Source organism: Carcharhinus amblyrhynchos, unplaced genomic scaffold, assembly GCF_965287045.1.
Source record: "Carcharhinus amblyrhynchos unplaced genomic scaffold, sCarAmb.v2.hapA chromosome_339, whole genome shotgun sequence".
Lineage (NCBI taxonomy): Eukaryota > Metazoa > Chordata > Chondrichthyes > Carcharhiniformes > Carcharhinidae > Carcharhinus > Carcharhinus amblyrhynchos.
This window is the reverse complement of record NW_027650079.1, coordinates 62,042-89,792: the sequence shown is the minus strand read 5'-3', so window position 1 is coordinate 89,792 and position 27,751 is coordinate 62,042. Positions and strand designations below refer to the sequence as shown.

The window sequence follows — 27,751 nt, the reverse complement described above, 5'->3', positions numbered from 1 at the left end:
TTCCTGTCTTTCTCTTCCTCACTCTGTGCCTAGCTGTCTCTCACTCTGTGCCTGTCTCTCTCTCTCTCTCTGTGCCTGCCTCTCTCTCTCTGTGCCTGCCTCTCTCTCTGCCTGTTTCTCTCTCTCTGTGCCTATCTCTCTCTCTCTCTCTCTGTGCCTGTTCCTCTCTCTCTCTCTGTGCCTGTCTCTCTCTCTCTTATTCTCTCTCTCTCTCTCTCTCTGTCCCTTTCTCTCTCTCTGTGCTTCCCAAACAGATGCTATGCTCCAGCCCAGGGTCAGTCTGCATTGATGAAGTTCTGTTCCCAGGTCAGGAATCAGTCTGTCGACAAACAGAGACAATGAGAATTCAGAATATGTCAAAACAGCAGTGTGGACACAGGGAGAGAGAGAGACAGAGAGAGGGAGAGAGAGAGAGACAGAGACAGAGAGACAGAGAGAGAGAGAGAGAGAGACAGAGACAGACAGAGACAGAGAGAGAGAGAGATGGACGGAGAGAGAGAGAGATGGACAGAGGGAGAAAGAGATGGACAGAGAGAGACAGAGAGAGACAGATGGACAGAGGGAGAAAGAGAGAGATGGACAGAGAGAGACAGAGAGAGACAGATGGACAGAGGGAGAGAGAGACAGATAGAGGGAGAGAGACAGACAGAGGGAGAGAGGAGGGAGACAGGCAGAGGGAAAGAGAGAGAGAGACTGACAGAGAGAGAGAAAGGTGGATGAGGGGGAGAGAGAGAGAGAGATGGACAGCAGGAGAGGGACAGAGGGAGATAGAGAAACGGACAAAGGGAGAGACGACAGACAGACAGAGGGAGAGAGAGAGAGAGACGGACAGAGGAGGAGAGAGAGACAGGAGGAAAGGGAGAAAGAGGAAGACGGACAGAGGGAGAGCGAGATATGGACAGAGGGAGATATAAAGGAAGAGAGACGGTGGGAAAGAGATGGAGAGAGAGAGTCATAGTGAGAGAGAGAGAGTCATAGGTGGCTCATTGTTTCCATGCCAGCGATCAAGTACCTATCTATTATAATCCCATTTTCCAACACTTGGTCTGTAGCCTCGAGAGCTGTGGGGTTTCAAATGTTCATCGAAAAGCTTCTGAAATGTTCTGAGGGTTCCCACCTCTATCATCCTTTCAGGCAGTGAGTTCCAGATTCCCAACACCCTCTGGGTGAAAAAGTTTCTCCTCAAATCCCCTCTAAACCTCCTGCCCCGACCTTAAATCTGTGCTATTGACCGCTCTACTAATCATAAAATCCCTATAGTGCAAATGGAGGCCATCTGGCCCATCGAGCCTGCGCTGAGTCTCTGACAGAACACACCAAGCTGCCCTCTGCTGGCAGAGTGGATGCTGGCACTGGAAGGGTTAAGAATGTGAAAGCAGTCTGTATGTTTATCTGCTGTAAATGAACTGCTCGTTATATAGCTGGGGATCACCAAACCACATTGGCGATGAGGTAAATCAGAGCAACTCCATTTGTAGAGAGGAATTTGAAGAGGACACAGTTGGAGAACTGCAGGGTGCATGAGACCAATCCGAGATGGAGCAGGCAGGCCTCTCTTTAGGAAGCGAGAAACCTTTGATGTGACCACTGACAACTGGGTGCAGTAGATGGAATGATTGCAATGTCAAGACTTGGCCTTTATAGCGAGGGGGATAGAATATAAAAGTAGGGAGGTCTTGCTGCAACTGTACAGGGCACTGGTGAGGCCGCAGCTGGAGTACTGTGTGCAGTTTTGGTCGTCGCACTTGCGGAAGGATATATTGGCCTTGGAAGGAGTGCAGAGGAGGTTCACTTGGCTGATACCGGAGATGAGGGGGTTAGCCTATGAGGAGAGATTGAATAGACTGGGTCTGTACTCGTTGGAGTTTAGAAGGATGAGGGGGGATCTTATTGAGACGTATAAGATGATGAAGGGGATGGATAGGGTAGAGGTAGAGAGATTCTTCCCGCTTAGAAAGGATAGCAGGACTAGAGGCACGGCCTCAAGATAAGTGGGGGGCGGTTTAGATCAGAGTTGAGGAGGAACTTCTTCACTCAAAGGATGGTGAATCTCTGGAATTCTCTGCCCGTTGAAGTGGTGGAGGCTGCCTCGCTAAATATATTTAAGTCACGGGTAGATAGGTTTCTGATAGACAGGGGATTAAGGGTTATGGGGAGAAAGCAGGAAAGTGGAACTGATCCATTTCAGGTCAGCCATGATCTTATTGAATGGTGGGGCAGGCTCGAAGGGCTAGATGGCCTACTCCTGCTCCTATTTCTTATGTTCTCACTAATGGAGTAGAGAAGGAAGATGAGAAGAAAGTCATTTTACTCATTGATTGTGGGACCCAGACATGTAACTTGATCTGAAGTTTCACGTCCCTGAATGCTCGAAGATATTTGCAGAACTTGCAAATACCCCAAAGCCCTGGTAACATTGCAAAGATGTAGGTTTAATTCGATGGGGAGGGAAGACCAATGCAGACTTTGTAGTAGGGCTAAAGCAGATTGCAGAGCATTGCGGCTTTAGATCGGCTTTAAATGACATATTAAGAGACCGATTGGTTTGCAGTGTAAACAGTCCAAAGGAAATAGAACAATGAACATTACAGTACAGGAACAGGCCCTTCAGCCCTCCAAGCCTGTGCCAATCACGTTCACCTATCTAGACCAACCACTTATATTCCTCTTTTCCCTGTTTCTTCATATCCCCTATCAAGATAAGTCTTAAATGTGGCTAACGTAACGGACTCAACCACCTCATTTGGCAATACATTCCAAGCCCTCACCACCCTCTGTTTAAAAACTTTTCCCCGCACATCTCCACTGAACCCTCCCCACCAACTCATCTTGAACTCGTGCCCCTTGTAATTGTCATTTCTGCCCTGGGAAAAAGTTTCCAATTGTCCCTATCTGTACCCCTCATCATTTTATAAACTTCTATCAGGTCGCCCCCTCAGCCTCCATCTTTCCAGGGAGAACAATGCCAGTTTATTCAATCTCATCTCATAGCGAATACCCTCCATACCAGGCAACATCCTGGTAAACCTTTTCTGAACTATTTCCAAAGCCTCCACGTCCTGGTATTTGAAATTAGGTTCACAAACTTCATTTGCCACAGTTGAGAAACATCTCCAATCCTTTGCCATCCATTTGTACCAGAAGTATTTGTGCCTTGGACAATGGAACGGCGCTCACAAATGCCAACCTCCAGACATCCAATAATAGTGTGTAAAATAATGTGCCACATCTCCTCTCATCAAATGGATTGGCCAAACGAGCAGCTCAGACTTTCAAGGCTGGTATGAAGAAACAATCACCAGGAACCAAGATGGCATGATTGGACAAAAGAACCAGCCCACATACCACCACTGGAATGGGTCAATACTCGAGAACTAGGTAGTTCCAGGTTTGGCGGGGAGAGTGGAGGAAAAGAAAGAACAAAGGAAAGTACAGCACAGGAACAGGCCCTTTGGCCCTCCAAGCCTGCTGCCCATCTGAACTAAAACTGTACGCTCTTACAGAGTCCACATCCTTCCATTCCCATCCTATTCATCTAGATGCCCTTAAAATGCCATTATCACACCTGCTCTCACCACCTCCTCAGGCAACGCGTTCCAGACATTCACCATCCTCTATGTAAAAAATCTTGCCTCGCACATCTCCTCTAAGCTTTTCCCCATGCATCTGAAACCTCTGTCCCCTAGTACTTGACTTTTCTACCCTAGGAAAGTGCATCTGACTATCCACCCTGTCCACGCTACTCAATCTTGTAAACTTCTAACAGGTCACCCTTCAAACTCCGTCATTCCAATGAGAACAAACTGAGTTTGTCCAACCTCCCCTCATAGCTAATATCCCCTTGACCAGGCAATATCCTGGAATATCTCTTCATCCTCTCCAAAGTGTGGCAACCAGAAGTGTACACAATATTCTAAATAAGGCCTAACTAAGGTTCTGTACAACTGCAACATCACCTGCCAATTTTTATACTCAATGCACTGACTGATAAAGGCAAGCATGCCGTATGCTTTATTGACTACCTTATCCACTTGCCACTTTCAGTGTCTTTCAGTGACATGTACGCCCAGATCTCTCTGCCTGTCAATACTCTGAAAGGTACCACCATTTACTCTATAACTCCTACATGCATTGGACCTACCAAAATGCAGTAGGCTGGATAGACTGGGACTTTTTCTCTGAAGTTTCGGAGGCTTTGGGGTAATCTTATAGAGGTCTATAAAATAACAAGGAGCTTAGATCAGCAAGATAGTCAATATCTTTTCCCAAAGATAGGGGAGTCTAAAATTAGAGGTTTAAGGTGAGAGGGGAGAGATACAAAAGGGTCCAGAGGGGCAATTTTTTCACTCAGAGGGTGGTGAGTGTCTGGAAAAAGCTGCCAGTGATAGTCATAGAGGCGGATACAATATTATCTTTTGAAAAGTGTTTAGAAAGTTTCATGCGTATAGAGGGATATGGGCCAAATGCGGGCAATTGGGATTAGCTTAGGGGTTTAAAAAAAAGGGTGGCATGGACAAGTTGGGCCAAAGGGCCTGTTTCCATGCTGTCAAGCTCTATGACTCTAAACTCCATCTGCCATTTCCCTGCCCAAGTCTCCTACCAGTAGACAAGACAGAGTTGTCAGAAATAGAAAGAGCATTTGATATAGATGAACAAAGAACAAAGAACAGTACAGCACAGGAAACAGGCCCTTCGGCCCTCCAAGCCTGCGCTGCTCATTGGTCCAACTAGACCATTCGTTTGTATCCCTCCACTCCCAGTCTGCTCATGTGACTATCCAGGTTAAGTCTTAAATGATCCCAGCGTGTCTGCCTCCACCACCCTGCTTGGCAGTGCATTCCAGGTCCCCACCACCCTCTGTGTAAAATACGTCCCTCTGATATCTGAGTTAAACCTCACCCCACCCCCTCCTCACCTTGAGCCCATGACCCCTGGCGATTGTCACCTCCAACCTGGGAAAAAGTTCCCACTATTCACCCTATCTATACCCTTCATAATTTTGTACATCTCTATTAGGTCTCCCCTCATTCGCCTTCTTTCCAGGGAGAACAATTCCAGTTTACCCAATCTCTCCTCATGGCTAAGACCCTCCATACCAGATGATCCAGTCTTTGTGAAGAATTTTGGACTTAGATCCAACTGGGTCCCAGGTTTTGCAGTGGCCAGGACAGGACCACTGTCCTACGAGGTGAAAGTTAGTAGGATAAGTTAATGAAGAAACACGTGGAGACGGGAGCCACCTCAGGAAGCAGGCTGATCCAATTGTACCGATAGTGGAAGGTGAGGCACAGATTCCAGAGGAGATTCCCAGTGAAACATTCTCTACGGAGGAACGTCAACTAACTGAGCAACATTGCTCCCAGAAAAAGAGAACAGCCTGAGTTTTGATAACAAAACGCTGGAAAGTCTCAGCAGGTCTGGCAGCATCTGTGAAGGGAGAAAAGAGCTGACGTTTCGAGTCCAGATGATCCTTTGTCAAAGCTGAGTTTCTGATAAACTGTGTCACAAACGTTCATTATTGCTCATGTTTTGTATGAGTTATCAATGTAAAGTGTCATCAGGGACTTAAAGGGGGAGGGATGTAGTCACTGGCCCCTTTAAGGGGCCTACTCCGGGAGGGTCATGTGACCTGATTGCCCAATGGGGAATGAGCATGGGGATCTTGGCACACATTGTTGGCCTCAGCAACCAGAGTAGATCCCAGTGCTAGAAGTGTTAACATCGTAAATGTTACTCTGTATATTTATCATAGAATCCCTACAGTGCAGAAGGAGGCCATTCGGCCCATCAAGTTTGAATCGACCACAATCCCACCCAGGCCCTATTCCCATAACCCCACACATTTAACCGGCTAATCCCCTAACACTAGGGTCAATTCAGCATGGCCAATCAACCTGACCTGCGTTTCGTTCGTTCCGTGGGAGGAAATCCACACAGATACGGGGAGAATGTGCAAACTCCACACAGACAGTGACCCAAGGCCGGGAATCGAACCCTTTGCTGTGAGGCAGCAGTGCTACCGTGTGGCCCTCACATAAATAAACCGTTATAGTTTATTATATCCCTGCTGGTCACCAATTATACACCCTAACCTAGAAAGCTTTAGATTGGCTAGGAGGGAGTTGAAGAGTGAGTTAAGAAGGGCTAAAAGAGGACATGAGAAGACTTTGGCTGATAGGATTAAGGAGAATCCTAAGGCGTTCTATAGGTATGTCAAGAACAGAAGATTGGTTAGGGCAAGATTAGGGCCAGTTATAGACAACAGAGGGAAGTTATGTGTGGAACCGGAAGAGATTGGAGAGGCATTGAACCAATATTTCTCTTCGGTGTTCACGCAGGGGGACAAGAATATAGCTGAGGAGGACACTGGGTTGCAGGGGAGTAGAATGGACAGTATTACAGTTGATAAGGAGGATGTGCTGGATATTCTTGAGGGATTGAAAATAGATAAGTCCCCTGGTCCGGATGGGATTTACCCTAGGATTCTCTGGGAGGCAAGAGAAGTGATGCAGAGCCTCTGGCTCTGATCTTCAGGTCGTCGTTGGCCTCTGGTATAGTACCGGAAGATTGGAGGTTAGTGAATGTTGTCCCATTGTTTAAGAAGGGGAACAGAGACTTCCCCAGGAATTATAGACCGGTGAGTCTCACTTCTGTTGTGGGCAAGGTTTTGGAAAAAATTATTAGGGATAGGATTTATAGTTATTTGGAGAGTAATGAATTGATTGGAGATAGTCAGCATGGTTTTGTAGCGGGTAGGTCGTGCCTTACTAACCTTATTGAGTTTTTTGAAAAAGTGACCAAAGAGGTGGATGGGGGTAAGGCAGTTGACGTGGTATATATGGATTTTAGTAAGACGTTTGATAAGGTTCACCATGGTAGGCTTCTGCAGAAAATGCAGATGTATGGGATTGAGGGTAATCTAGGAAATTGGATCAGGAATTGGCTAGCAGATAGGAGACAGAGGGTGGCGGTTGATGGTAAATATTCGTCATGGAGTTCTGTTACGAGTGGTGTGCCTCAGGGATCTGTTTTGGGGCCACTGCTGTTTGTAATTTTATTAATGATCTGAATGAGGGTATAGTTGGGTGGATTAGTAAATTTGCTGATGACACGAAAGTCGGAGGTGTGGTAGATTGTGAGGAAGGGTGTCATAGTTTGCAGGAAGACTTGGACAGGTTGCAGAGCTGGGCCAAGAGGTGGCGGATGGAGTTTAATGCGGAGAAGTGTGAGGTAATTCACTTTGGTAGGAATAACAGATGTGTTGAGTATAGGGCTAACAGGAGGACTTTGAATAGTGTGGATGAACAGAGGGATCTAGGTGTATGTGTACATAGATCCCTGAAAGTTGGGAATCAAGTAGATAGGGTTGTTAAGAAGGCATACGGTGTCTTGGCGTTTATTGGTAGGGGGATTGAATTTAGGAGTCGCAGCGTCATGTTGCAAGTGTACACAACTCTGGTGCGGCCGCACTTGGAGTACTGTGTGCAGTTCTGGTCCCCACATTACAGGAAGGATGTGGAGGCTTTGGAGAGGGTGCAGAGGAGGTTTACCAGGATGTTGCCTGGTATGGAGGGAAGGTCCTATGAGGAGAGACTGAGGGATTTGGGGTTGTTTTCGTTAGAAAGAAGGTGGCTAAGAGGGGACCTTATTGAAACATATAAGATGATTAGAGGTTTAGATAGGGTGGACAGTGATAGCCTTTTCCCTCTGATGGAGAAAGCTAGTACGAGGGGACATAGCTTTAAATTAAGGGGAGGTAGTTATAGGACGGATGTCAGGGGTAGGTTCTTTACCCAGAGGGTGGTGAGGGATTGGAATGCCCTGCCTGCTGCAGTTGTAAATGCGCCTAGTTTGGGGGAGTTTAAGAGATCCGTGGATAGGTTTATGGACGAAAAGGGATTGGTTTAGGTTAGTGGGTCATTATTTTGTAACTGGTCGGCGCAACATCGTGGGCCGAAGGGCCTGTTCTGCGCTGTAATCTTCTATGTTCTATGTTCTAACCACCTTATCTACCTTTCCTGCTGCCTTCCTACAGTGCAAGGTCCCTCTGGTCCTCTGTAATTCCCAGCATCCCACTGTTCGTTGTGTAGCCCCTGGCCTTGTTAGTCCTCCCAAAATTCATCGGCTCACACTTTTCAGGGTTAAATTCCATTTGTCACTGTCCTGTTATCTGACCAGCCCGTCTATACCACCCTGTAGTCTAAGACTTTCATCCTCACTGTTTACCACAGCAGCAATTTTTGTGTTATCTGTGAACTTACTGATCATAAGCCCACCTTCCCCCCACCCCCATCTCCACAGTCGCCCACCCCCCACCGGCCCACCACATTTACATCGAGAGAGAGAGAGACACACCGATGGACAAGGAGTGAGAGACAGAGAGGGACCCTCCCCACCAGCCCACCACATTTACATCGAGAGAGAGCGAGACACTGATGGACAAGGAGTGAGATACAGAGAGGGAGTTACAGAGACAAAGAAAGAGACAGCAGCACAATGGCACTGTCAGCACTGCTGCCTCACGGCACCAGGGACCGGGGTTCGATACCCGGCTTGGGTCACTGTCTGTGTGGAGTTTGTACGTTCTCCCTGTCTCTGCGTGGGCTTCCTCCAGGTGCTCCGGTTTCCTCCCACACTCCGAAGGTATGTGGGTTAGGTGGATTGGCCCCTTAGTGCTGCCCAAAGTTATGTAGGGTAGGTGGATTAGTGGGGTAAATACGTGGGGTTTCCAGGGATAGAGCCTGAGTAGGATAAAAACGGCAGGTTGGTGCAGACTTAACATAGAACATAGAACACTAAAGCTCAGACAGGCCCTTCAGCCCACAAGTTGCGCCGATCACATCTATACCTACCAGGCCATAAAACTATCTGTAACTTCCAATGCCATTAAATCCCATATACTCATCCAGAAGTCTTTTAAAAGACCCCAGTGAGTTTGCCTCTACCACCACCAACAGCAGCCGATTCCACTCACTCACCACCCTCTGAGTGAAAAACTTACCCCTAACATCTCCTCTGTACTTGCTTCCCAGCACCTTAAACCTGTGTCCTCTCATAGCGACCATTTCAGCCCTGGGAAATAGCCTCCGAGAATCCATCCTATCTATTCCTCTCAACATTTTATAAACCTCTATCAGGTCACCTCTCAACCTTCGTCTCTCCAGGGAGAAGAGTCCCAGCTCCCTCAACCTATCTTCATAAGGCATGCCTCCCAATCCAGGCAACATCCTTGTAAATCTCCTCTGCACCCTCTCAACAGCTTCCACATCCTTCCTGTAGTGAGGCGACCAGAACTGCGCACAGTACTCCAATTGGGGTCTGACAAGGGTCCTATAAAGTTACTTGATGGGCTGAATGGCCTCCTTTTGCACTGAAAGGCAGACTGAGATACAGAATGAGACAGAGACATAGAAGAGGCAAAGAGAACAAGACGAGAGACAAGAAACAGGGTTCCAGTCAGTGATCACTATCCCAATCTTCACATGGCTTCTTTGCTGAAAGATTGATGTCAGCGTGCAGGGGAAATGTTTTGAAGATATTCTCGTCTCTCCCGCAGTGTCAGGATCGAGTCAACACCAGCCTGTTGCAAAGACAGTGAGGGAGCGAGAGGGAGAGTCTGCCTTCCTCAGCTGTGACCTCACTGTGAAGGAGGAAGATCGGACAACGCAAGTTATTGAGTGGCTACATGAGGGCCTTGTCCTCCCAATTTTCATCAAGTTCGGATTCCATCCTCCTCGCATTGATGGAGCCTACCTCGGTAAGTCACTGAGACACCAGTCAGGGGTGGGAATCGAAATGAAGTGACTGGGACGGAGGAGGTTAGCTGGCAAATAGAGAGGGATTGTTGACTGTGAGAGGGAGGATAGGCAGGTGATGGAGAAGGGGAGCACTCAGGCCGAAGGTGTCTATTTTAACACTACGAGTGTTGTGAACAAAGTGGATGAGTTTAGAGTGTGGATCGCTGCTTGGAAATGTGATGTGGTGGCCATTACAGAGACTTGGATGTCTCAGGGACAGGACTGGATACAACTGCCAGGCTTCAGATGTTTCAGGAGGGACGGGGGGGAGGCAAAAGAAGTGGGGGAGTGGCACTGTTGATCAGAGATAGCGTCACGGCTGTAGAGAAGGTGGACGCCGTGGAGGGATTGTCTACAGAGTCTCTGTGGGTGGAAGTTCAGGAGAGGGTGTTTTCTATAGGCCGCCCAATAGTAACAGGGTTGTTGAGGAGCAGATAGGGAAACAGATCCTGGAGAGATGTAATAATAATGGAGTTGTCGTGACTTCAATTTCCCAATTATCGATTGGAATATCCCTAGGGTAAGGGGCTTGGATGGAGAGGAGTTTGTTAGGTGTGTTCAGGAGGGTTTCCTGTGGATAACGAAGGTCGGTGGTGTTGTGGATGGTCTGGAAGGATGTCAAAAGTTGCAGCAGGACATAAATAGGATGCAGGACTGGGCGGAGGAGTGGTAGATGGACTTCAACGCGGATAAATGTGTAGTCGTCCATTTTGGCAGAACCAACGGGATGAACGAGTACACTATCAAGGGCAGGAGTCTTAGTAGTGTTGAAGAGCAGAAGGATCTTGGGGTCCGGGTCCACAGGACTCTTAAATCGGCCTCGCAGGTGGAGGAGGTGGTCAAGAAGGCGTATGGTGTACTGGCCTTCATTAATCGAGGGATTGAGTTGAGGAGTCAGGAGGTAATGCTGCAACTTTATAAGACCCTTGTCAGGCCTCATTTGGAGTACTGTGCGCAGTTCTGGTCGCCTCACTATAGGAAAGACGTAGAAGCTATTGAAAGGGTGCAGAGGAGATTTACAAGGATGTTGCCTGGACTGGGTGGCATGCCTTATGAAGTTAGGTTGAGGGAGCTGGGTCTCTTTTCCCTGGAGAGACGAAGGTGGAGAGGCGACCTGATAGAGGTTTATAAAATGTTGAGAGGAATAGATAGGGTGGATTCTCAGAGGCTATTTCCCCGGGTTGAAATGGTCGCTACGAGAGGACACAGATTTAAGGTGCGGGGAGGAAAGTACAGAAGTGATGTTAGGGGTAAGTTTTTCACTCAGAGGGTGGTGAGTGAATGGAATCAGCTGCCATCAGTGGTGGTGGAGGCGAACTTGCTGGGGTCTTTTAAAAGACTTCTGGAAGAGTATATGGGGTTTTATGGGATTGGGGGTTATAGATAGGTCTATAGATTGGTAGGTGTTGATGTGATCAGCGCAACTCGTGGGCGAAGGGCCTGTTTATGCTGTAGTGTTCTATGTTCTATGTTCTATAACCCTACAAGAGGAGAGGCTGTACTCGATCTGGTACTGGCAAATGAACCTGGACAGGTGTCAGATCTCTCAGTGGGAGAGCATTTTGGGGATAGTGACCATAACTCTATCTCCTTTACACTAGCATTGGAAAGAGATAGGATCAGACAAACTCGGAAAGTGTTTATCTAGAGTAAGGGGAAGCCACCAGGCAGGAAATTAGAGGCATAAATTGGAAGGAGGTTTTCTTGGGGAAATGTATCGAAGTAATGTGGCAAATTTTCAAGGAATGTTTGTCTGGAGTTCTGCACGACAACTTTCCGATGAGACAGGGAGGTTTTGGTAGGTTACGGGAACCGTGGTGCACGAAAGTTGTAATGAATCTAGTCAAAAAGAAAAGCGTACAAAAGGTTCAGGGAGCTGAGTAATGTTAGGGATCTAGAGGAGTAGACGACTTATAGGAAGGAACTTAAGAAGGAAATTAAGAAGCCAGAAGGGGTCATGAGAAGGCCTTGGCAGGTAAGGTTAAGGAAAACCCTAAGGCATTCTACAAGTATGTGAAAAGCAAGAGGATGAGATGTGAAGGAATAGGACCTATCAAATGTGAAGGTGGGAAAGTTTGTATAGAACCAGTAGAAATAGCAGAGGTGCTCAATGAATACTTTACTTCAGTATACACTGTAATGCAGGCTTGCAGCGGACTGAAAAGCTTGAGTGTGTGGACATTAAGAAAGAGGATGTGTTGGATCTTTTGAAAAGCATCAAGTTAGATAAGTCACCGGGACCGGATGGGATGTACCCCAGGTTACAGTGGAAGGCGAGGAAAGAGATTGCAGAGCCTCTGGCGATGATCTTTGTGCCATCGATGGAGATGGGAGAGGTTCCGGAGGATTGGAGGATTGCAGTTGTGGTTCCCATATTCAAGAAAGGGAATAGAGATAGTCCAGGAAATTATCAACCAGTGAGTCTGACCTCAGTGGTTGGTAAGTTGATGGAGAAGATCCTGAGAGACAGGATTTATGAACATTTAGAGAAGTATAGTTTGATCAAATGTAGTCAGTAAGGCTTTGTCAAAAGCAGATCATGCCTTACAAGCCTGGTTGAGTTTTTTGAAGATGTGACTAAACACATTGACAAAGGAAGAGCGGTAGATGTGGTTTATATGGACTTCGGCAAGGCGTTCGATAAGGTCCCCCATGCAAGACGTATTGAGAAAGTGAGGGGGCATGGGATCCAAGGGGACATTGCCTTGTGGATTCAAAACTGGCTTGCCCACAGAAGGCAAAGAGTGGTTGTAGATGGATCTTTTTCTGCATGGAGGTTGATCACCAGTGGTGTGCCCCAGAGATCTGTTCTGGGACCCTGGCTGTTTGTGATTTTTATAAATGTCCTGGATGAGGAAGTGGAGGGATGGGTTGGTAAGTTTGCTGATGACACGAAGATTGGAGGAGTTGTGGATAGTGTGGAGGGATGTCAGAAGTTGCAGCGAGACACAGATAGGATGCAAGACTGGGCAGAGAAGTGGCAGATGGACTTCTGCTCAGATAAGTGTGTGGTGGTCCATTTTGGTCGGTCAAATAGGATGAAGGAATGTAATATTAAGGGTAAGACTCTTAGCAGTGTAGAGGATCAGAAGGATCTTGGGGTCCGGGTCCATAGGACTCTTAAATCGGCCTCACAGGTAGAGGATGTGGTTAAGAAGGTGTATGGTGTACTGGCCTTCATCAATCGAGGGATTAAGTTTAGGAGTCAGGATGTAATGCTGCAGCTGTATAGAACCCTGGTCAGACCCCTCTTGGAATACTGTGCGCAGTTCTGGTCCCCTCATTACAGGAAGGATGTGAAAGACATTGAAAGGGTGCAGAGGAGATTTACAAGGATGTTGCCTGGATTGGGTGGCATGCCTTATGAGGATAGGTTGAGAGAGCTCGGGTCTTTTCTCCTTAGAGAGACGAAGGATGAGAGGTGACCTGATAGAAGTGTATAAGATGATGAGAGGTATTGCTCGAGTGGATTCCCAGAGGCTTTTTCCCAGGGTTGAAATGGCTGCCACAAGAGGACACAGGTTTAAGGTGCTGGGGAGTAGGTACAGAGGAGATGTCGGGGTAAGTTTTTCACTCAGAGGGTGGTGGGTGAGTGGAACCGGCTGCCGTCAGTGGTGGTGGAGGCGGATTCGACAGGGTCTTTTAAGAGACTTCTGGACGAGTACATGGGGCTTAGTAGGATTGAGGGTTATAGGTAAGCCTAGTAGGGAGAGATATGTTTGGCCCAACTTGTGGGCTGAAGGGCCTGTTTGTGCTATAGTTTTTCTATGTTCTATGTTCTACAGATATCACCCTGAGAGAGGGACAGAGAGACACCAGTCAGTGTACAGATATCTCCCTGAGAGGGAGGGACTGAGAGACACCAGTCAGTGTACAGGTATCTCCCTGAGAGAGAGGGACTGAGAGACACCAGTCAGTGTACAGATATCTCCCTGAGAGAGAGGGACTGAGAGACACCAGTCAGTGTACAGATTTCACTCTGAGCGACATGGACAGAGAGAGACAGCAGTCAATGTATAGATATCACCCTGAGAGAGAGGGACTGAGAGACACCAGTCAGTCTCCCTGAGAGAGAGAGAGAGAGGCACTAGGCTGTTTAACAGCTCAGGTAAATTTCTTATTCTGCAGGTTGAAAAGTTCAATCCATTTTCTGATTGTGTTCCTGGTTGTATTGTGTGAGAGGCAGCAGGGGGGATAATTCTCAATGGGACCGTTAAATCCCTGCAGACAATGAACTGCATTGTAATCAGGAACTGTGGTAAACCAACACTAATCCACAAAGCCTCTCTCTCTCTCTCTCTCTCTCTGTCACGCCCTCCCTCCCTCAGCATGCCATTCCGACTGGAAACTCTCTGGGTCCGACTGGAATAGTCACTGTGGCAGTTCCCAATCATTTTAAACTGTCCCCGACAGAGAGAGACTCCCTCTCAAACAGGGCACCTGACAGAGAGATTCCCTCTTTAAACAGGGTCCCTGAAAGAGAGACTCCCTCTTTAAACAGGGTCCCTGACGGAGAGACTCCCTCTTTAAACAGGGTCCCTGACAGAGAGACTCCCTCTCAAACAGGGCACCTGACAGAGAGATTCCCTCTTTAAACAGGGTCCCTGAAATAGAGACTCCCCCTTTAAACAGGGTCCCTGACGGAGAGACTCCCTCTTTAAACAGGGTCCCTGACAGAGAGACTCCCTCTCAAACAGGGCACCTGACAGAGAGATTCCCTCTTTAAACAGGGTCCCTGAAATAGAGACTCCCCCTTTAAACAGGGTCCCTGACGGAGAGATTCCCTCTTTAAACAGGGTCTCTGACGGAGAGATTCCCTCTTTAAACAGGGTCCCTGACGGAGAGATTCCCTCTTTAAACAGGGTCCCTGAGGGAGAGATTCCCTCTTTAAACAGGGTCCCTGACAGAGAGACTCCCTCTTTAAACAGGGTCCCTGACAGAGAGACTCCCTCTTTAAACAGGGTCCCTGACGGAGAGACTCCCTCTTTAAACAGGGTCCCTGAAAGAGAGACTCCCTCTTTAAACAGGGTCCCTGACGGAGAGACTCCCTCTTTAAACAGGGTCCCTGACGGAGAGACTCCCTCTTTAAACAGGGTCTCTGACGGAGAGACTCCCTCTTTAAACAGGGTCCCTGAAAGAGAGACTCCCTCTTTAAACAGGGTCCCTGAAAGAGAGACTCCCTCTTTAAACAGGGTCCCTGAAAGAGAGACTCCCTCTTTAAACAGGGTCCCTGACGGAGAGATTCCCTCTTTAAACAGGGTCTCTGAGGGAGAGATTCCCTCTTTAAACAGGGTCCCTGACAGAGAGACTCCCTCTTTAAACAGGGTCCCTGACAGAGAGATTCCCTCTTTAAACAGGGTCCCTGACGGAGAGACTCCCTCTTTAAACAGGGTCCCTGACAGAGAGATTCCCTCTTTAAACAGGGTCCCTGACGGAGAGATTCCCTCTTTAAACAGGGTCCCTGAGGGAGAGATTCCCTCTTTAAACAGGGTCCCTGACAGAGAGATTCCCTCTTTAAACAGGGTCCCTGACGGAGAGACTCCCTCTTTAAACAGGGTCCCTAACGGAGAGGTTCCCTCTTTAAACAGGGTCCCTAACGGAGAGATTCCCTCTTTAAACAGGGTCCCTGACGGAGAGACTCCCTCTTTAAACAGGGTCCCTGAAAGAGAGGCTCCCTCTTTAAACAGGGTCTCTGACAGAGAGACTCCCTCTTTAAACAGGGTCCCTGACAGAGAGACTCCCTCTTTAAACAGGGTCCCTGAGGGAGAGATTCCCTCTTTAAACAGGGTCCCTAACGGAGAGATTCCCTCTTTAAACAGGGTCCCTGACAGAGAGATTCCCTCTTTAAACAGGGTCCCTGAAAGCGAGACTCCCTCTTTAAACAGGGTCCCTGACAGAGAGACTCCCTCTTTAAACAGGGTCCCTGACGGAGAGATTCCCTCTTTAAACAGGGTCCCTGAGGGAGAGATTCCCTCTTTAAACAGGGTCCCTGACAGAGAGATTCCCTCTTTAAACAGGGTCCCTGAGGGAGAGATTCCCTCTTTAAACAGGGTCTCTGACAGAGAGACTCCCTCTTTAAACAGGGTCCCTGACGGAGAGACTCCCTCTTTAAACAGGGTCCCTGAGGGAGAGACTCCCTCTTTAAACAGGGTCCCTGAGGGAGAGATTCCCTCTTTAAACAGGGTCCCTGACAGAGAGATTCCCTCTTTAAACAGGGTCCCTGAGGGAGAGATTCCCTCTTTAAACAGGGTCTCTGACAGAGAGACTCCCTCCTTAAACAGGGTCCCTGACAGAGAGACTCTCTCTTTAAACAGGGTCCCTGACAGAGAGATTCCCTCTTTAAACAGGGTCCCTGAGGGAGAGATTCCATCTTTAAACAGGGTCCCTGAAAGAGTCTCCCTCTTTAAACAGGGTCCCTGACAGAGAGATTCCCTCTTTAAACAGGGTCCCTGACGGAGAGACTCCCTCTTTAAACAGGGACCCTGAAAGAGAGACTCCCTCTTAAACAGGGTCCCTGACGGAGAGACTCCCTCTTTAAACAGGGTCCCTGAGGGAGAGATTCCCTCTTTAAACAGGGTCCCTGACAGAGAGATTCCCTCTTTAAACAGGGTCTCTGACAGAGAGATTCCCTCTTTAAACAGGGTCCCTGAGGGAGAGATTCCCTCTTTAAACAGGGTCCCTTACAGAGAGACTCCCTCTTTAAACAGGGTCCCTGACAGAGAGATTCCCTCTTTAAACAGGGTCCCTGACAGAGAGATTCCCTCTTTAAACAGGGTCTCTGACAGAGAGACTCCCTCTTTAAACAGGGTCCCTGACAGAGAGATTCCCTCTTTAAACAGGGTCCCTGACAGAGAGATTCCCTCTTTAAACAGGGTCTCTGACAGAGAGACTCCCTCTTTAAACAGGGTCCCTGACAGAGAGATTCCCTCTTTAAACAGGGTCCCTGAAAGAGAGACTCCCTCTTTAAACAGGGTCCCTAACGGAGAGATTCCCTCTTTAAACAGGGTCCCTGACAGAGAGACTCCCTCTTTAAACAGGGTCCCTGAAAGAGAGACTCCCTCTTTAAACAGGGTCCCTGACGGAGAGATTCCCTCTTTAAACAGGGTCTCTGACAGAGAGACTCCCTCTTTAAACAGGGTCCCTGAAAGAGAGACTCCCTCTTAAACAGGGTCTCTGACAGAGAGACTCCCTCTTTAAACAGGGTCCCTGACAGAGAGACTCCATCTTTAAACAGGGTCCCTGACAGAGAGATTCCCTCTTTAAACAGGGTCCCTGAGGGAGAGATTCCCTCTTTAAACAGGGTCCCTGACAGAGAGACTCCCTCTTTAAACAGGGTCCCTGAGGGAGAGATTCCCTCTTTAAACAGGGTCTCTGACAGAGAGATTCCCTCTTTAAACAGGGTCCCTGACGGAGAGACTCCTTCTTTAAACAGGGTCCCTGAGGGAGAGACTCCCTCTTTGAACAGGGTCCCTGACGGAGAGATTCCCTCTTTAAACAGGGTCTCTGACAGAGAGACTCCCTCTTTGAACAGGGTCCCTGAGGGAGAGATTCCCTCTTTAAACAGGGTCCCTGACGGAGAGACTCCCTCTTTAAACAGGGTCCCTGAGGGAGAGATTCCCTCTTTAAACAGGGTCTCTGACAGAGAGACTCCCTCTTTAAACAGGGTCCCTGAAAGAGAGACTCCCTCTTAAACAGGGTCTCTGACAGAGAGACTCCCTCTTTAAACAGGGTCCCTGACAGAGAGACTCCCTCTTTAAACAGGGTCCCTGACGGAGAGACTCCTTCTTTAAACAGGGTCCCCGAGGGAGAGACTCCCTCTTTAAACAGGGTCCCTGACGGAGAGATTCCCTCTTTAAACAGGGTCTCTGACAGAGAGACTCCCTCTTTGAACAGGGTCCCTGAGGGAGAGATTCCCTCTTTAAACAGGGTCTCTGACGGAGAGACTCCCTCTTTAAACAGGGTCCCTGAGGGAGAGATTCCCTCTTTGAACAGGGTCCCTGAGGGAGAGATTCCCTCTTTAAACAGGGTCCCTGACGGAGAGACTCCCTCTTTAAACAGGGTCCCTGAGGGAGAGATTCCCTCTTTGAACAGGGTCCCTGACAGAGATTCCCTCTTTAAACAGGGTCCCTGAGGGAGAGATTCCCTCTTTAAACAGGGTCCCTGACGGAGAGACTCCCTCTTTAAACAGGGTCCCTGAGGGAGAGATTTCTTCTTTAAACAGGGTCCCTGACGGAGAGACTCCCTCTTTAAACAGGGTCCCTGACGGAGAAACATTGAATGGGGTGATAGATGAGAGTTGAACCATAATTCTCGTTGTAAATTGCCCTGGCAATTAATGCAGAGTAGCGAAGATCAGAAATGCAGGCCATTCTGGGAAGAAGATCTGTTGCTAGCCAATCTCTTCATCATTGACCTCTGATCCTCTGTCCCCCTCGACAGGTCGCCTGAGCTTATCGGAGGGAGCTTCACTGCGAGTTAACAATCTACGTGTCGAGGACGAAGGCTGGTACCGGTGTCGCATCCTGTTCCTCATTCACCCTTACCATTCTCTGAATGGCAGCTGGATCTATCTCTCTGTCACCAGTGAGTTAACAAATAATAGGCTTAGATACAGAGTAAATCTCCCTCTACACTGTCCCCATCAAACACTCCCAGGACAGGTACAGCACGGGGTTAGATACAGAGTAAATCTCCCTCTACACTGTCCCCATCAAACACTCCCAGGACAGGTACAGCACGGGGTTAGATACAGAGTAAATCTCCCTCTACACTGTCCCCATCAAACACTCCCAGGACAGGTACAGCACGGGGTTAGATACAGAGTAAATCTCCCTCTACACTGTGCCCATCAAACACTCCCAGGACAGGTACAGCACGGGGTTAGATACAGAGTAATACAGCATCTTTCAGTGCAGCACTCCCTCAGTACTGACCCTCTGACAGTGCAGCACTCCCTCAGCACTGACTCTCTGACAGTGCAGCACTCCCTCAGTACTGACCCTCTGACAGTGCAGCACTCCCTCAGTACTGACCCTCTGACAGTGCAGCACTCCCTCAGTACTGACCCTCTGACAGTGCAGCACTCCATCAGTACTGACCCTCTGTCAGTGCAGCACTCCCTCAGTACTGACCCTCTGACAGTGCAGCACTCCCTCAGTACTGACCCTCTGACAGTGCGGCACTCCCTCAGTACTGACCCTCTGACAGTGCAGCACTCCCTCAGTACTGACCCTCTGACAGTGCAGCACTCCCTCAGTACTGACCCTCTGACAGTGCAGCACTCCCTCAGTACTGACCCTCTGACAGTGCAGCACTCCCTCAGTACTGACCCTCTGACAGCGTGCAGCCTGGGTTTCAGAATATTTAATGGAATTGACTAACTGTCTCTCTCAGCCTGCCTGGTGTAGTTAATGAGGTACAGTAGAGCGGAGGGGGGGTTTGCGCTTTATTACCTGATTTTTATTTAACGCTGCTCCCCTCTCTTTCCTTCCCCACCCTCTCTAATCACCCCTTTCACCCCTACACCCATCTTAGCCCCACCCAGCTTCCAGACAACACCACCCCACTTGGTGGAAGCTATGCTGGGGGAGCCGGCACACCTGAGATGTGAAGCCAGCGGACGCCCCGAGCCACTCATCCGCTGGACCAAGGATGACAGGGTGCTGCCCATGCCAGCTGGGCACCCGGATGGGCAGAGATACCAGGTGAGAGTCTCTGGGCATTTGGGCGAGGGCACCAAGGTGTAGGGGTGGGAAGAGGAGCTCAGGAAGTAGGGGCTGCAGTGGGGCTGACCTGAGTGGGTGGGGGCAGATTGTGCCACAGAGTGCTCCCTCACGGTGACACAGTGGTTAACACTGCTGTCTCACAGCGACACGGTGACACAGTGGTTAGCACTGCTGTCTCACAGTGACACGGTGACACAGTGGTTAGCACTGCTGTCTCACAGCGACACGGTGACACAGTGGTTAGCACTGCTGTCTCACAGTGACACGGTGACACAGTGGTTAGCACTGCTGTATCACAGCGACACGGTGACACAGTGGTTAGCACTGCTGTCTCACAGTGACACGGTGACACAGTGGTTAGCACTGCTGTCTCACAGCGACACGGTAACACAGTGGTTAACACTGCTGCCTCACAGCGACACGGTAACACAGTGGTTAACACTGCTGCCTCACAGCGACACGGTGACACAGTGGTTAGCACCGCTGCCTCACAGTGACACAGTGGTTAACACTGCTATCTCACAGCGACACGGTGACACAGTGGTTAGCACTGCTGTCTCACAGCGACACGGTGACACAGTGGTTAGCACTGCTGCCTCACACACCAGGGATCCGGATTCGATTCCTCGCTTGGGTCACTGTCTGTGTGGAATTTGCACATTCTCCCCATGTCTGCATGGGTTCCCTCCCTGTGCCCCGGTTTCCCCGCAGTCCAAAGATGTGCGGGTTAGGTGCATTAGCCAAGCTAAAATTGACCGTCATGTCAAGAGGATTAGCAGGGTAAAGACGTGGGTTATGGGAAAAGGGCCTATGTAGGATTGTGGTTGGTGCAGGTTCAATGGGCTGAATGGCCTCCTTCTGCACTGTTGGGATTCTATTCTAAGTCGTATCTGGCTGATGGATCCCACGGGACACTGTGAGTGCCCTCAGTTCAAAAGCTGAGTGTTGGGAGCAAATGGTGGCTGGATTTCCACTCCCCCCCAAATCAGGCATCTCTAATAATATCTCCCCCCTCCTCATTGACCCCACCCCTCCCCATACCACTCCAAACGCAGTGCAAAGGGAAGGGAGTAATGGGATCTTGCTGTGCATGTTTGTCACTGAGTGCTTGGGGCTCGGTACCACCCCAGTCATGCGGCTTGCCTCTTTTCTGCAGGTAGCGAATGGAAGCCTGAGGATTGAGGCAGTGGATCGCAGCAGTGCTGGGGTCTACACCTGCGAGGCCAGCAATAAGGAGGGCTCTGTCACACACAACACGAGTCTGCTCGTCCGAGGTATGCGGGAGGCAGAGACTCTGAGCCGATCATCGTCCACCGTGCGTATCGCCTCAATGAGTGGGCGGGCCAAAGACAGCCACATTTGGAACTCGCTCACCCTGTATCAACAGAGAGTCTCACTAATCTGGGCAGCACGGCAGCACAGTGGTTAGCGCTGCTGCTTCACAGCTCCAGGGTCCTGGGTTCGATTCCCAGCTCGGGTCACTATCTGTGTGGAGTTTGTACATTCTCCTCATGTCTGCATGGGTTTATTCCGGGTACTCCGGTTTCCTCCCACAGTCCAAAGATGTGTGGGCTAGGTTGATTGGCCATGCTAAGAAATTGCCCCTTAGTGTCCAGGGATGCATAGGTTAGAGGGATTAATGGGGATAATATGTAGGGATATGGGGGTAGAGCCTGGGTGGGATTGTGTTTGGTGCAGACTCGATGGGCTGAAGGGCCTCTTTCTGCACTGTAGGATTCTATGATGATCTGAACAGAAGATTTCTCACTGCCACCATGTTGTGCTTACATGGGAGGGGGGAGCTTTCCCATCCCACCTGCCACGGGAATTGTAGCAGGCAAGGGGGTGGATCATATGAAAATCCGTAGATCTTGGATGTGAATTTCCAATTTTGGGGCGAGCACAGCCGGAAAGACCCCCCAGGAGTGATATTTCCCACTAACAGGATGTATTTTATAAGCCGCTGTTTTCACACTGCCCATATTGTGAGCGTACGAGTGGTTTGTTTTCCCATGAATGGGCTGTCGCCTTCAGTCCAAAAAGACATTCTGCCTCCCAAACAATTGAGAAATGTTATGTCAGAACTTCAACGCTGGTATGACAGTCCCAGGTACAATGGCCATACTTCCCTGTGATCGGCCAGTCAAAGCAGACAGCGTGTTGCTATGGTTGCTTGTAATACAGACCATACTCACCTAATCGTTGTTGACTAAACCCAACGCAAAACAGCCACTGTTAGGTACGATTCTGCAATTGGGCAGCACTGGCTGAGCAATGCTGAGTGTGCCGACAGCGACACTAAATTGATGATAATTAGGCGAGTTTGTAACATTTACAAATGTTACATTTACCCTGTTAGTAGTGACAGTCATATACAGAGGCCTGTTCTCTGCAAACAAGAGGAACATGTCCAGGCCTTTGTCTGACTTACCCAGGAGCTCAGTGAGCCCCTGGTTCTCCATTGCTTTCACCATGGTAAATCTCCTACCAGAGATTCCTACTAAACTAACCAGCATTCTCTTCTCCTGCGGTATGAATTGTTGGGAGAGTTTGAGATTTGGCGTCTTGCAACTGTCCTCATGAGTGCAGGCTGGAAAATTCCCCTCGCATATCACCATTGCACCGCCCCCACCCCCCACACCCCACCCCCAATCCACTCACCACCCCCACCCCTGCTGAGCATCCCTGCACCCAATCCATAGAGACTAACGCCCACCCTTTGGTGCCCCACCACTGCAGGTCCGCCAATTATCATGGTGCCCCCCAGCAACCTGACAGTGAATTATACCCAGGACGCTGTGTTCTCCTGCAAGGCCGAAGCTTACCCAGGCAACCTCACCTACTCCTGGTTCAAGGACGGAGTCAACGTTCATCGTCACAGGTCTGCTTCGGGCGGGGGGAGGAGAGGAGGGGAGGCGGCGGGGTGGGAGGGGGGTGCAGACAGGGATGACGTCAGAGCGAGGTGTATAAGGGCAGATAACGATGCTTTGAGGCATCACAATAACAGTCAGCTTTAGCCGGACAAAACGCCTATTCTAAACACAGTGCATTCACAGAAATCATCAACAGTTTGCTGACTTTTACAGATGCAGCATGGAAAGCATCCTTTCTGGTTGTATCACAGCTTGATATGGCTCCTGCTCTGCCCAAGAACCACAAGGAACTACAAAAGGTCATGAATGTAGCCCAATCCATCACACAAACCAGCCTCCCATCCATTGACTCTGTTTACACTCTCCGCTGCCTTGGCAAAGCAGCCAACATAATTAAGGACCCCACGAACCCCGGACATTCTCTCTTCCACCTTCTCCCTTCGGGAAAATGATATAAAAGTCTGAGGTCACATACCAACTGACTAAGAACAGCTTCTTCCCTGCTGCTATCACACTTTTGAATGGACCTACCTCACACTAAGTTGACCATTCTCTACACCCCAGTTTTGACTGCAACACTAAATTCTGCACTCTCTCATGCACTCTCTCGCTGGTTAGCACTGCTGCTTCACAGCTCCAGGGTCCTGGGTTCGATTCCCGGCTTGGGTCACTGTCTGTGTGGAGTCTGCACATTCTCCTCGTGTCTGCGTGGGTTTCCTCCGGGTGCTCCAGTTTCCTCCCACAGTCCAAAGATGTCCAGGTTAGGTTGATTGGCTGTGCAAAAAAAAATGCCCTAAGTGTACTGGGATGTGTAGTTTAGAGGGATTATTGGCTAAATATATAGCGATATGGGGGTAGGGCCTGGGTGGGATTGTGGTTGGTGCAACCTCAATGGGCCGAATGGTCTCTTTCTGTACTGTAGGGTTTCTATGATTTCCTTCTCTATGAATAGTATGCTTTCTCTGTATGGCATGCAAGAAACAATACTTTTCACTGTATGTTAAACATGTTAAATCAAAAATGAGAAAATCTGCATGAGGCTAGTGATGTCTGTACACAAGTAAATACAGACATCAGGACACTGAGCAGCACTCCCTCAGTACTGACCCTCTGACAGTGCAGCACTCCCTCAGTACTGACCCTCTGACAGTGCAGCACTCCCTCAGTACTGACCCTCTGACAGTGCAGCACTCCCTCAGTACTGACTCTCCAACAGTGCAGCACTCCCTCAGTACTGACCCTCTGACAGTTCAGCACTCCCTCAGTACTGACCCTCTGACAATGCAGCACTCCCTCAGTACTGACCCTCTGACAATGCAGCACTCCCTCAGTACTGACCCTCTGACAGTGCAGCACTCCCTCAGTACTGACCCTCTGACAGTTCAGCACTCCCTCAGCACTGACCCTCTGACAGTGCAGCACTCCCTCAGTACTGACCCTCTGGCAGTGCGGCACTCCCTCAGTACTGACCCTCTGACAGTGCAGCACTCCCTCAGCACTGACCCTCTGACAGTGCAGCACTCCCTCAGTACCAACCCTCTGACAGTGCAGCTGTTATTAGTAATAGTTGATCATTGTTTTAAGCTAAATCCAGTTGAACATTGAATGAATTGTCTGGGAGGGAAGGAGTGAGTCGTAGGGATTTGGCTGAATCACCTACATCAGCACCTCTAACTGTTCCTTCTCTCCCCCTATCTGCCCCTTCCTTGTGCCTTCTCTGCCCCTTTCCCTTCCGGTCTCCCCTCTCTCTGGCCTCTCCCTGTCTGCCCTCCCCCTCTCTGCCCCCCTGCCACCCCAACCCCTCCCTCTCTGACCCCTCCTTTTCCCCCCTCCCTTTCGGCCCCCTCCCCCTTGGCACCCCCTCGGGCACCTCCCCCTCGGTCCCCTCTTCCCCCCCGGTCCCCTCTTCCCCCTCTGCCCCCTCCCTCTCTGCCCCATCCCTCTCTGTCCCCTCTCCCCCTCTGCCCCCTCTCCCTCTCTGCCCCCTCTCTCTCCCTTGCCTTCTCTCCCTAGCTCCCTCCATCAGCGAGTGAGTATTCAGACTGATGGGAGCCTCATACTCAGGGACACTGTGCCAGGGGACACTGGAATCTACACCTGCGTCCCCAGCAATGGGCTGGCTGTGTCACCTGAAGCCTCGGCCTACCTCCGCATCCTCCGTAAGTACTCTGGGAGCGCGGGGATATTGGTGTGCAGGCCCTTCGCGTCTCTCCCTCCCCAAACAACTTGGGGCTAATTTTCTGTCAACTCCACCTTCCCACCTGCTCCTCCGATCCCTCAATACTCCAAACACTCTCAGTGTGGTATCTACTCATGGCCTAAGCATCCCCAGGTCTCTGGCCTAGAGAATTCCAAAGATCCACAAACCCTCCAAGTGAGGAACGTCTCCTCAACTCGATCCAAAATGGCCCTTTAGCCTGACAATGTGCCTAGTTCCAGATACCCCCCTGGGGGGCAGGGACAATCTCTTAATATCTTCCTGTCAAACCATGTCAAAATTTTATACATTTTATTGTGATCGCCTCATCTCTCAACCCATGACCCTCCACATGTCTCCCCCCTCTCCCAAATGTCATACATAGAGGAATTGGGACTTAGCCCCTCACACATGGAGCAACAGGGAGAGAGAGAGACAAATAAACAGAGACAGTGGGAGACAGAGAACGAGAGAGAGAGACAGGGGGTGGGATTTTATGGTGCACTCGCCCCAAAACTGGAACCTCATGCCCAAAGTCACTGGACCATTACGTGGTCCACTCCCCTGCTCGCTATGGTTCCCATGACGACATATGGTAAAATTTACCCCCACAGAATCAGAGTGAGTCGGAGGGGGCAAGAGTCAGAGGGCCGAGCAGGGAGGCTGAATGGCCTACTCCTGTTCCCATTTATGATGGTCTTATGTCAAGAGGAAGAGGGGCAGAGAGTGAGACAGGAAACCAGAAGGGACACAGAGAGGGAGAGAGACAGAGGAGGAGAGAGACAGAGAGAGGGGGGAGAGAGACAGAGGGGCGGGGGGAGAGAGACAGAGAGGGGAGGGGAGAGAGACAGAGAGCGGGAGAGAGAGAGAGACAGAGAGAGGAGAGAGAGAGAGAGGGGGAGAGAGACAGAGAGCGGGAGAGAGAGACAGAGAGGGGGAGAGAGAGACACAGGGGGAGAGTGAGATAAAGGGGGAGAGAGAGACAGAGGGGGGAGAGTGAGATAGAGGGGGGAGAGTGAGACAGAGGGGGGAGAGTGAGACAGAGGGGGGAGAGTGAGACAGAGGGGGGAGAGTGAGACAGAGGGGGGAGAGTGAGACAGAGGGGGGAGAGTGAGACAGAGGGGGGAGAGTGAGACAGAGGGGGGAGAGTGAGACAGAGGGGGGAGAGTGACACAGAGAGAGAGAGATACAGGGAGAGAGAGACACACACACACAAGGAGAGGCACAGAGGGGGAGAGAGGCAGAGGGGGAGACAGAGAGAGAGGGAGAGAGAGACACACACAGGGAGAGACACAGGGAAAGGTGCAGAGGACGAGAATGACAGAGGGGGAGAGAGACACAGAGGGGGAGAAAGATACAGAGGGAGAGAGAGAGACAGGGAGAGAGAGAGATAGGGAGTGACAGAAAATGAGAAGGGAGAGAAACAGAGAGAGAATAGGATAGAGAGAGATGGAGAGAAAATGAGAAGGAGACAAAAGAAGGAGAAAAAGTGAATGAGAAAGAGAGAAGAGCACAGAGGAAAAATACAAAACTGTAGAGGGGATTGAGAGAAAGAGAGGAGAGAAAGAGAGAATAAAGGAGTAAGGGAGAGGATTGAGGAAGAGAGAGACGAGGTGACCAAGGAGAGAAGAGGAGAGGCGGACAGGGAATGATTCTAGATTTCTCAGCCAGGGGCAGGGGAGGGGCCAAGCCTCTCAGTATCCACCCTGTCAAACCCTCTGAATTTTACCCCTGTCAGTGCGATCTAGAATTCCAGAGAAAGGAAGCCCAGTCTCCTCAATCCCTCCTCATAGCATACTCCTTCCGATCCCAGGAATCGAGCCAGTGATCATGTGCTGCTCTATCTCAAAGACAATGACGTCCTTCCTTAGGTAAAGAGGACAAACTCCACACTATTCCAGCTGTGATCTCAATCTGTACAACAGTACAAAGAGCTCCTTATTCCTCTATTCCAAACCCTAAGCAATAAAGACCCATTCCTGTTGATTTTCTGAATCGCTGGCAGTATGTGTACGAACTTTCTGGAGGTTCTTCTACAGGGCCACAGGCCTCCCTCTCAATCCTGACACTTCACCCACCCCACCACACGACTCTCTCCCCGTCCAAAAAAATTACTCTGCGTTTCTATTCTTTCGTCCAAACTGGAGACGCTCCCGTGAAGTTCCACATACCATCTCTGCCCAGTCACTCTCCCACAAAGCCAACCCCTCCCCCATTCCTGCCCTTCGGGCCTGCTTTATTGAGGGGGAGGGTGGGAAAGTGTGTGTGGGGTTGGTGGGGTGGCACAGTCTTGTGCGGTGTGGACAATACCACAAGGTGCTGATGGGTGCCGTGCCTTCTTCTCTGTGCCCACAGACCCAGCCTACACTCAGGGTATGCCCAGACTTACCATTCTGCCAGTGGGGATGCAAGGACACATCCGGTGCCCCTCAGTAGCCAGCCCCCCTCTCCTCTACATCAACTGGACTAAAAACGGGCTCGCCCTGGAACTGGACAAGGTAGGAAAGCACAGACCATCTCTCTCTCTCTTTTTGAGTCTCTCTAACACTCTATTTCCCTCTCTGTCTCTCTAGCTGTCTCTCTCTGTCTCTCTTTCTCTCTTTGTCTCTTTCTTTGAGTATCTCTATCACTCTGTTTCCCTCTCTCTCACTATCTCTCTCTTTCTGTCCCTCCCTCTCTGTCTCTGTTTCTATTTCCCTCCCACTGCTCTCTCTGTCTGTTTCTCCCTCTTTCTCTCTCTTCCTCCTCTCTCAGTTCATCTCTCACTCCATTACTCTGTCACTCAATCCTTCTCATTCTGTCTCTATTTAATGCTCTTTCTCTCTCTCACTGTTGCCATCTGTCTGTTTCTTTTTCTTTTCTCTGTCTCTCTCTCTGTGCCTTTGCTTCTCTGTCTTTCTCTCTTTTCACTCCATCTCTCTGTCTCTTTCTCTATCTCTCTCACTGGCTCCCTTTCTCTCTGTCTTTCTCTCTATCTTTCTCTCTGTCTTTCTCTCTGTCTCTCTCTCTGTCTCTCTCTCTGTCTCTCTCTGTCTCTCCCTCTCTGTTCTTTGTCTCACTTTCTCTCTGTCCCACTGTCTCTCTGTCACTCTCTGTCTCTCTCCCTCTGTCTCTGTCTCTCTCTGTCTCTCTCTCTCCCTTTCTGTTTCTGCCTCTCTT

The 27,751-nt window shown here is 49.7% G+C and overlaps 1 protein-coding gene across 6 annotated transcripts in view; it reads left to right on the top strand.

Moving 5' to 3' along the window:
- Window positions 1-27,751, top strand: part of LOC145339199 (protein turtle homolog A-like) — a 67,452-nt gene that overhangs the window by 7,042 nt on the left and 32,659 nt on the right. For all 6 annotated transcript variants that reach the window (XM_080183584.1, XM_080183585.1, XM_080183587.1 and 3 more), the window contains exons 3-9: window positions 9,557-9,757; window positions 18,237-18,380; window positions 19,332-19,501; window positions 20,679-20,796; window positions 22,262-22,403; window positions 24,409-24,554; window positions 26,948-27,090. In XM_080183584.1, the coding sequence (XP_080039710.1) occupies window positions 9,557-9,757; window positions 18,237-18,380; window positions 19,332-19,501; window positions 20,679-20,796; window positions 22,262-22,403; window positions 24,409-24,554; window positions 26,948-27,090 (1,064 nt within the window). The remainder of the gene's footprint in view (window positions 1-9,556; window positions 9,758-18,236; window positions 18,381-19,331; window positions 19,502-20,678; window positions 20,797-22,261; window positions 22,404-24,408; window positions 24,555-26,947; window positions 27,091-27,751) is intronic.